This window comes from Lampris incognitus, chromosome 20, assembly GCF_029633865.1.
Source record: "Lampris incognitus isolate fLamInc1 chromosome 20, fLamInc1.hap2, whole genome shotgun sequence".
Taxonomy (NCBI): domain Eukaryota; kingdom Metazoa; phylum Chordata; class Actinopteri; order Lampriformes; family Lampridae; genus Lampris; species Lampris incognitus.
The window spans coordinates 4,586,742-4,596,741 of record NC_079230.1 but is presented as its reverse complement, the minus strand read 5'-3'; the positions used below and the strand labels follow the sequence as shown (position 1 = coordinate 4,596,741).

General features: G+C 50.5%; 1 protein-coding gene across 1 annotated transcript in view; it reads left to right on the top strand.

Annotated features, from left to right (window-relative positions):
- Positions 1–6,879: 6,879 nt before the first annotated feature.
- LOC130130946 (acidic leucine-rich nuclear phosphoprotein 32 family member B-like) overlaps positions 6,880–10,000 on the top strand; it is a 12,568-nt gene continuing 9,447 nt past the window's right edge. Inside the window, exons 1-3 of the mRNA XM_056300811.1 lie at positions 6,880–7,060; positions 7,909–7,991; positions 9,614–9,676. Coding sequence (XP_056156786.1) covers positions 6,880–7,060; positions 7,909–7,991; positions 9,614–9,676 — 327 coding nt within the window. The remainder of the gene's footprint in view (positions 7,061–7,908; positions 7,992–9,613; positions 9,677–10,000) is intronic.

Here is a 10,000-nt window from a genome sequence, read left to right as displayed (position 1 = left end):
GTGGTGTTACCTAGAGCAAATAGGTGTCTACTTCCCTAACACCTGGACTTCTTCTGGAAGATGATAATTTTTGTCTTTTTAAGTTTACTGTTAGGGCCCAGTTCTGACAGTACTTCTCTAGCACAGCATTTCTCGAACCTCTCCTGGCGGACCACTTGTCCTGCATGTTTTAGATCTCTCCCTGCCCCAACACAGCTGATTCAAATGATCAACTCGTTATGAGCTCCCGAAGCTGCCTAATAGCAAAACTGATCATTTAAATCAGCTGTGTTGGAGCAGCGAGAGATCTAAAACATGCAGGACAAGTGGTCCGCCAGGAGAGGTTTGAGAAACGCTGCTCTAGCAGACCCAGATGCAGCTGTAGACCCTGTTCTGTGGGGGACAGCAGTACCAGGTCATCTGCATAGAGCAAGAATTTAACTTCTGTGTTGTTTAGGGTGAGGCCAGGAGCTGCAGATTGTTCCAGTAACACCGCTAACTCATCGATGTAGATATTGAACAGGGTTGGAGTCAAACTGCAGCCTTGTCTCACCCCTCGCCCTTGAGTGAGGTATTCTGTTCGTTTGTCGCCAAGTATATAGATTTGATTATGTCAGACACTTTACCCCCTACGCCACTTTGGATGATTGTATCCTTTCTCTCTCTGTCTCTTTCTCTCTCTCACTCTCTCTCTCCACCCTCGCTCTCACTCTGTCTCTCCCTCTCTCTCTCTCTCTCCCCCTCTCTCTGTCTCCGTCTCTCTCTCTTTCTCTCCCTGCCTCCTCTCTCTTTGACTCCCTCCCTCCCTCTCCCTGTCTCTCTCTCCATCTCCTGCTCTCTCTTTGTCTCTCCCTCGTCCTCTCTCTCTCTTTCTCCCCCTCTCTATCTCTCTCTCACAACCGTTTTTCTCTCGTGGATTCAGATTCAGCTTGTTGAATGTGTTTAAGCTGCAGCTGAGTCGCTTGCTGTCTGGCGGGTTTCAGAAGAGGGAAGTCTGACTTGCTGCCGGTGTGACGTCATTGTTCTCTGCTATCCTTTGTTTCCTTTTTTTTCTTTATTCTCCTCTTTTGCTTACTTCGTGATCATATGGCACTTATGTTACAAAGTGCTTTGATATATTTCTACGAACTTTCTAAACATGCTTGATCTTTGATTCCTGTACGCCTGCTTGGAATTTCTTTCTTCCTATCTTTTCTTATTTCTCTGCTGTTTTGCCCTCTATGGCGAGCTCTCTTGTAACCTCAATGAGGGACCGGTACAGCATTCCTCCTTTCCTCAGTCGGAGTTTGACCTCGACCTGGTTTAAAACCACTTGGACTCTCCTCGGGCAGGATTTTGTCAGCCAGGCGGTCGTTACGCGGTGAAACCAAACCGCCGGCAGGTTCAAACCCCAGCCTGGCTGAACCTGAAGGGGTCTTCATGGTTTTACTGGGCTGAGGTCTCCTCGGTGAATGTGTTACATACAGCAAACCTGCAGCTGCTGAGACCGTCACTTCTGTCTTGTGGTGAGCTTTGTGTGCGTACACACCTCTGGCCGGTGTTTATGTATTTGTTTATTTATTAATTTATGCATCCGGTTTACCGGTTCTGCACCTGTGAGTATTCGACGGCTGTCAACACGAACCATGATGATGGGTGTATGGGGCGATGCACGGGGAAGGAGCAAGGCGGCATCTTAAAGGACAAACGCATGTTTTGCAAATGAAGTGGAGGAGATGAAGGATGGGTAGAAGGCCAGAGGGGGGGGGGGGGAGGGATGACTGTCGAATCTAAAAACCTTTCAGTGATTCTAAAATCTAATTGTTGCGCTCCTTGTATGGGACGATGATCTAATGTAAGAGCACTGTATGTATACTTGCTTGTCGTGAAGATGACCTACGATGTCCTGACAATAAAGAAATAACACGCTGAGTGATGCGCTACGGGTGTGACGTCTCCGGGTTGTGTGTCAGGGACCGAGATCAGAGAGACCAGACGGAGAGACAAAAGCATGACACACACACACACACAGACAAGTCTTGATTGTCAGGTTTAATTTTCTATTTCAAAATTTATTTATTTATTTATTATTTTATATATTTCGTATATTTTATTTTATTTGTGGGTGGATTTGTGGTTGACAGAGACAGGAGGGTGTGTGTGTGTGTGTGTGTTGTTGCTGTATTCAGTATCGGTAAAACACCTGGATGACCTGTGCAGCTGGATGCTGGACTTCCTGACGGACAGACCACAAGTAGTGAGGATGGGCAGTACCGCCTCCTCCACACTGACTTTCAGCAACGGCGCCCCCGTGGCTGTGTGCTTCTCCCCCTCCTACACTCCCTGCTCACGCATGACTGCATGGCCCCATACGCCTCCAACTCCGTGGTCGAGTTTTCTGACGACACCACCGTCATCGGTCTGATCCAGACAACCATGAGACGGACTCCAGAGATGAGCTGAGAGCCCTGACGTCATGGCCAAGGACAACAGCGTCCAACTCGACCTCCATCTCACCACCAGCAAAACGTGGGCGCTGGTAGTGGAGTGCAGGGAGCTGCAGAGGGGAGGACACACCCCCATCCACATCAGCGGGACAGCAGTGGAGAGAGTCGGCAGCTTCAGGTTCCTCGGGTGAACATCAGCGAGGACCTGACCTGGTCACACCACACCGGCATCGTCGTCGAGGCGGTAAGACCACGGCTCTTCTTCCTTCACAGGCTTGAGGAAGTTTGGCGTGGACTCCGGGATCCTCTGCAACTTCTACAGATGCACCACCGAAGGTATCCTGACTGATGTGGAGGCTGCGCCGCCCTCCACCACAAGGCTCTACAGAGGGTGGTGAAAACGGTGCAGCACATCAACAGGACTGAGCTGCCAGCCATGCCGGACCTCTACTCCCAGAGGTGCAGGAGGAAAGCCCAGCGGATAGCCGGGGGCCGGAGGAAAGCCCAGCAGATAGCCGGGGACCGGAGGAAAGCCCAGCAGATAGCCGGGGGCCGGAGGAAAGCCCAGCAGATAGCCGGGGGCCGGAGAAAGCCCAGCAGATAGCCGGGACCACAGCCACCTTAGCCACAAACCGTTCACTGTGTTCCCATCTGGCAACCGAACCAGCAGGCTTAAGGACAATTTTTACCCACAAGCCGCAAGACTCCTGAACTCATAGACCCTGGACACTTGACCACACACACACACACACACACACACACACACACACACACACACACACACACACACACACACACACACCATTCTCTCTTGCTCTCTCCCTCTCAGTATGTGCACTCCTCACTTTATTCTACCCTGTTCACTTTCTCTCATACTACTACTACTACTACTACTGCTACTACTACTACTACTACTACTACTACTACTACTACTACTACTACTACTACTACTACTACTTTCGGCTGCTCCCGTTAGGGGGCGCCACAGCGATCATCCGTTTCCATCTCTTCCTGTCCTCTGCATCTTCCTCTGTCACACCAGCCACCTGCATGTCCTCCCTCCCCACCTCCATAAACCTCCTCTTTGGCCTTCCTCTTCTCCTCTTCCCTGGCAGCTCCATATTCAGCATCCTTCTCCCAATATACCCAGCATCTCTCCTCCACACATGTCCAAACCATCTCCATCTTGTCTCTCTTGCTTTGTCTCCAAACCGTCCAACCTGAGCTGTCCCTCTAATATACTCCTTCCTAATCCTGTCCTTCTTCATCACTCCCAGTGAAAATCTTATCATCTTCATCTCTGCCACCTCCTCCTCCTCCTCCTGTCTTTTCATCAGCACCACTGTCTCCAAACCATACAACATAGCTGGTCTCACCACCATCTTGTAAACCTTCCCTTTAACTCTTGCTGGTACCCTTCTGTCACACATCACTCCTGACACTCTTCTCCACCCACTCCACCCTGCCTGCACTCTCTTCTTCACCTCTCTTCTGCACTCCCCATTACTTTGGACAGCTGACCCCAAGTATTTAAACTCATCCACCTTCATCACCTCCACTCCTTGCATCCTCACCATTCCACTGTCCTCCCTCTCATTCACACATAGGTATTCCGTCTTGCTCCTACTGACTTTCATTCCTCTTCTCTCCAGTGCATACCTCCACCTCTCCAGGCTCTCCTCCACCTGCACCCTACTCTCACCACAGATCACAATGTCATCCACAAACATCATCGTCCACGGAGACTCCTGCCTGATCTCGTCCGTCAACCTGTCCATCACCACTGCAAACAGGAAAGGGCTCAGAGCCGATCCTTGATGTAGTCCCACCTCCACCTTGAACCCATCTGTCACTCAAACCACACACCCCACCACTGTCACACCGCCCTCATACATACCCTGCACCACTCCTACATATCCTATCCACACCACGGATACAAGAGTGTGAACCCACCTCCGATGCTCCTGGCCTTACTCCCCCTCCACCTGGTCTCTTGCTCACACAGTATAGCCACCTTCCTTCCCTCCATCATGTCAGCCAGCTCTCTCCCTCCACCAGTCATAGTGCCAACACTCAAAGGTCTGACTCTCACCTCCCCACTCCTACCCTTCCTCCTCTGCCACCACCTGTGGACATGCCTTCCCCCCTCTCCTTCTCCTTTGCCCAACAGTGGCATAGTTCCCACCGCCACCCTGCTGGCCAAGAGTACGGGTGTGGGTCGTCGGTAAGCCGGGCCTCGACCGATCCGGTATGGAAATCTGATTCATGATCCGCATGTTTGATTCGGCCGAGGTTTTTACACCGGATGCCCTTCCTGACACAACCCTCCCCATCTATCCGGGCTCGGGACCGGCGCTAACCGGACGGGTTGAGCATGCTCAGTGACTGGGTTACTGTGTACAGACACATTTACCATATGTATTATGAGTACTGTATATACTGTGACGTTTCCACTGTCACGTGTTACGTTTTAGATATTGATGAGTGGTTTTAGTTTAAATTTAAGTGGATTTTTTTCCCTCCGGCCCGTCAACTTGGGAATTTTCAGTTTATTTTTGGTCAACTGTAGTTTTAGTTTTTCATTTCTCGTGATGGACTGTCAAGACCTTTCATTTTTAATTCTTAGGCTTGTGTCGTTAGACCTTAATCCCTTGTATCATATTCTTGAGCTTTCTGAGGTTGGACGGACGCCGAAGCCCGAGACGTTTCAGCACCACGGACAGCGGCAGGTCGAACCGCGCAGGAATACCTGTACGTCTGCTGCCCCCTAGTGGTCACTTTGCGTTATGGCCGTACACAGCCAGAGCGACATGGAAGAGGAACCGTGAAGTGTTGACGTGATGATAACGTTTTTTTAAAGTTGCCGACACACATTTCTTGAAATTAAGCTCCGGTTCCCAAAACCCTAAACACGAGCGAATACCTGCACACTCATCTTCACAAACGTCAAGTTTCCGTGGCGAAACCGAGCTCTCCATTCAGAACCATGTAGACTTGCATGCAGACCCAGACACGTGTATCAACTTGAAAAAAACAAAATTAAGGGAGCGTCCGGGCAGCGCAGCAGTCCGTTGCTTACCAACACGGGGATCGCCGTTCGAATCCCCGTGTTATCTCCGGCTTGGTCGGGCGTCCCTACAGACACAATTGGCCCTGTCTGCGGGTGGGAAGCCGGATGTGGGTGTGTGTCCTGGTCACCGCACTAGCGCCTCCTCCGGTCGGTCGGGGCGCGTGTTCAGGGGGGAGGGGCGTGATCCTGGGGAAACTCCTCACTGTCAGGTGAACAGAAGCGGCTGGTGACTCCACGTGTATGGGAGGAGGCACGTGGTAGTGTGCAGCCCTCCTCGGATCAGCAGAGGGGGTGCAGCAGAGACCGGGACGACCCGGAAGAGTGGGGTAATTGGCCAGGTACAATTGCGTAGAAAAAAGGGGGGGGGGTCCAAAAAAAAGAAAATTAAGTCGCAATGAGCTGTAGTAAACTAACCTGAAACCGAGTGAAAGAGTAAACGTACTGTAAACACGACCTTCCTGCCTATCCTTGAGCTGCTGGAGGACAACGAGTCCGTTAGCTCCGATGGAAGGAAGACTTCCGGGAACTGCTCAAGCACAACAGCACGGCTGAACCAGACAGTGCCAGCCACGTTCCCCAGAGTCCCGCCAGAGAAGACACCGGAGACCCTCCCGCCATGACGGAGGTTCGAGGCGACACCAGGACCCCTTCTTTCGAGCAAAGCGCAATGGAAGAGGAATTTCGTTTTGGAGACTGCTCCCCGAGTCCCGCTTTCGGTAACACTTTAGTATGGGGAACAGCTAGACACCACTTAATTAGGTCTATTAGATGTAAACTTAGCAACATATTGGTCTTAATTGGTCTTATTACGTACTCATTATTGCCTTATCTCTGCATGGCCTTACTATACCACCAGTAAGCCATATAACTGTGAGTTGTCCCTCTATAACCTCAGAAGTATTGCTATTAGTCATTAACTGTGAGTTGTCCCTCTATAACCTCAGAAGTATTGCTTATTAGTAGTACCATCTCAATATGGCTTTGCTTAGTATGGCCTTTATAGGTGGTAGTACCACAAGAAGAGTTATTCTGCCTTACTAACACTTAATGAATATGCTCTGTTCTTACATAACAACACACACAACACTACAAGTGTTCATAGTGTTACATACTGTAAATTAAGTTGTTGTTACTTAGAATATGTTCCCCATACTAAAAGTGACATCTTGATCATTACTAATGCACTAGTAATTAAGTTTCTGTTACTTAGAATATGTTCCCCATACTAAAGTGACATCTTGATCATTACTAATTCACTAGTAATTAAGTTTTTGTTACTTAGAATATGTTCCCCATACTAAGTGACATCTAGATCATTACTAATTCACTAGTAATTAAGTTTTTTATGTTCCCCATACTAAAGTGTTACCCCGCGTTCCACTCCTCGGGGATGTTGTACCCTCGATGGCCAGCGTGTTTGGGGGCGCTTACCTCTGCGAGAGCAGCTTCTCGACGCTGGAGCGCATCAGGTCAGAAGAGGGAAACAGGCTGACCCATGAAACGCTGTTCCGGCTCATGCGGACTGGATGCACAAACACTGACATTGACACCCAGTCTATTGTACGCCTGCGAGGAGAGGCCCCACGTCAGTTTCCATGGCTCTCTATGGCTGCATGGATGTGTGTGTGAGGCGTACATTGTAAAAAGGCCGCTTTGAGTTGGCTGGTAGACTAGAAAAGCGCTATCTAAAATGTAGTCATTTTTCATTTGAGAACAACAAGGCCGCTGGTCAGATGGGCTCCAGCTGAGATCTTAAAGGGAGGTGGACCAGAGCTCCTGTACCACATCCACACCCTCCTCCCCCAAGGACTGGGATAAAGAAGAACTTCCCCCAGAGCTTAGAGATGCTCTAATAGGGGCCATATTCAAGGAAAGGGGACAAGGCAGAGTGTGAAAACTACGGGGGGCATTTCAGCCTCCTGGCAACATCAGCAAAGTCCTCGCTCACATCCTCACAAACCGACTGCTACCACTGGCCGAGGACGTATTCCTGCAATCTCAGTGTGGCTTCCGCCCATCCAGAGGTACAGCGGACATGACATATACATCACGCCAACTCCAGGAGGAAATGCCGTGCACAAAGGCAGCCTTTGTAACTATCCTTCATAGAAAGCCTTTGACTCGGCAGACCACCAGCCTCCGTGGAGCATACTATCAAGATGTGGCTGCCATAATAAAAACAACAACAAACTCCCCAACGCCCCCGGTGCAGTGATGGGGACACTGTGCTGTAGGAGATGCGTCCTTCGGATGAGACGTTAAAACCGAGGTCCTGACTCACTGTGGTCATTAAAGACCCCACGGCACTTATCACAAGAGCAGGCGGTTCCCCGGTGTCCCTGGACAAATCCCCAACCTGGCTCTCTCCATCTGGACACCTAACCATGGCCCCTGTATAAGTTTACAGAACGATTCCTCCTTCTCCACCCCCAGCTGATGGGCGGTGGGCGTTCTGGTGCAAAAGGGCTGCCGTGCACCACCCAGGTGGTGCAGCACCACGCAGGTGGTGGTTGAGGGTGAGTTTCCCCCTTTACTGCGTTTTAGGTGTCTAGATAAAGCACTGTATAACTGTAATGGGGCGTGTGTACAGGGTGGATGTGTTAGGAGGGTGTGGTAGGGGTCCACTGAAGAAACCCCAAGTTTCTGGATTCAGGTGTAAGGCAGAGGCTCTGCTGTCTCTGAAGAGCTGACAGCGGCTCGGACGGGGGTTTTATCAGCACATACAGTGCAGGGAACACTATTGGCTGCCTTCCCGATTTCCTCTATTGTGACATATTGGTCACACTGAAAGGCTTCAGGTCTTCATAGGAAATGCAGCCGTAAGCATTTTTCTCTTTGGCTTCAGATTTGCTGATACACGTGACGTGTGACTGTTGCTCTAGAGCTAGCGGCTCCACTGGCGCAGTACTCAGCTGTGTGCTCCAACAGCGCTTCAGTGGTACTTTCAGCAATGTGCCAACATTCAATGGTTAACTGAGATTTAAAGAACGTAATATGAAATGGAAGAAAACAAACATTATAAATACATAAATGTAAACTACTAACAAGGACACGTTAGTCCCTAGCTAACGGGTCTGACCCTTTAGCAGAGCGGTTAGTGACGTCGCCTTGTGGTGCAGTACACCCCGTATCGAATCCCGGCACCGGGCAAGAAAATAACCGTTACATTGGTGGCAGCGGTGGGATCCGGAAGTGTGCAGATCCTCAGAGTCTCTTCGGAGCGCGGGAATAACAAAGCGCGAGGGCGCGCTTCCGGGAGAGGGGTGACGACTGTAAACTACTCATAAGACCCGTTCGCCCCTAGCTAACGGGTCTGACCCTTTAGCCGAGCGGTTAGTGACGTCGCCTTGTGGTGCAGTACACCCCGTATCGAATCCCGCACCGGGCAAGAAGAATAACCGGTTACATAAATAAAACTCAGATTAAATATTAACCCTGATGAAGTAGAGTGGAGAAAAGATAAAAGAATAATGAAATAAAATGGCACGAATCAAAATAAAGACGATCCGTGTTACCTCCGGCTTGGTCGGGCGTCCCTACAAGACAGGATAGCCTGGGTGCGCCAGACGGCCTCGTTCGACTTCCGACGCACGAGTACTTGCACAAGACTTCCGGTCTGGTTTGTTGAGAGAAGCGATGGCGTTGTTTGCAGGACCTCCCTAAAGTCACGGTCAAAACAGATGTACGCCGCGTCGTGAGTGCTTCCCCGGTAGCTCGGAGACTGGACAGGTGAGTTAATTTTGGCAGGGGCAATTAAATGAAATGATACAAATCAGACGTACCTGGCGTACAACCGAATGTCCCCATGGGAACCTGCATATCGCCTCGGGCTGCATTTGGACTGTAGCTGGACGGTCTCTAGTGGTTTCTGGAGCACTTCTCTTCGTTTCCTCATGGACTCGTTGTGGGCCAGGGCGTCGTCCAAAGCGGCAGGATTAGGAGACACGCGGTAGTCCTGCTCTTCAGGCAGCTGCTGACATCCATCTCATTACCGGAGGAGTCCAGAGCTGGAAGAGGGGCGACAGCAGGACGCTCCCGGCGCTCCCACACACCTCGCCTGGGTGCGGGTTGGAGTCCTCATTCCCACGCGAAGAGTGTGGGGACAGCTCCTGTCTTGAGCCTCTTACACCCCCTGTAGCTGCGCAGTCGAAACCACCCGGCTCAACATGCCCACTACACACTTCTGTACTCTTGGGTGACGGTACATGCAGCCCCCGGATCCTGGCTAGCCACTTAGCTCTTCCCTCGCAGCTACCCTGGGATGAATGGAAACTTAAGAGAGCGTTATAACGCGCCGGATTCACACACTGTGACACAGCAGTGCTCAGTGGAGCCTGATTCACGGCACTGATACCTGGCCGCCCCTTTTTGCCCTCGTTGAATTCATTGATTTTTTTTTTTTGGACGAAATTAAGATTTCCGACGGATAACTTAACAGCTAACTAATGATTCAGTAGGACGTAAGCATCCGGTTGTACCGGAAGTTCTTGTGCAAACAGACACACCCAGAAGTTCCGCAGTGCGA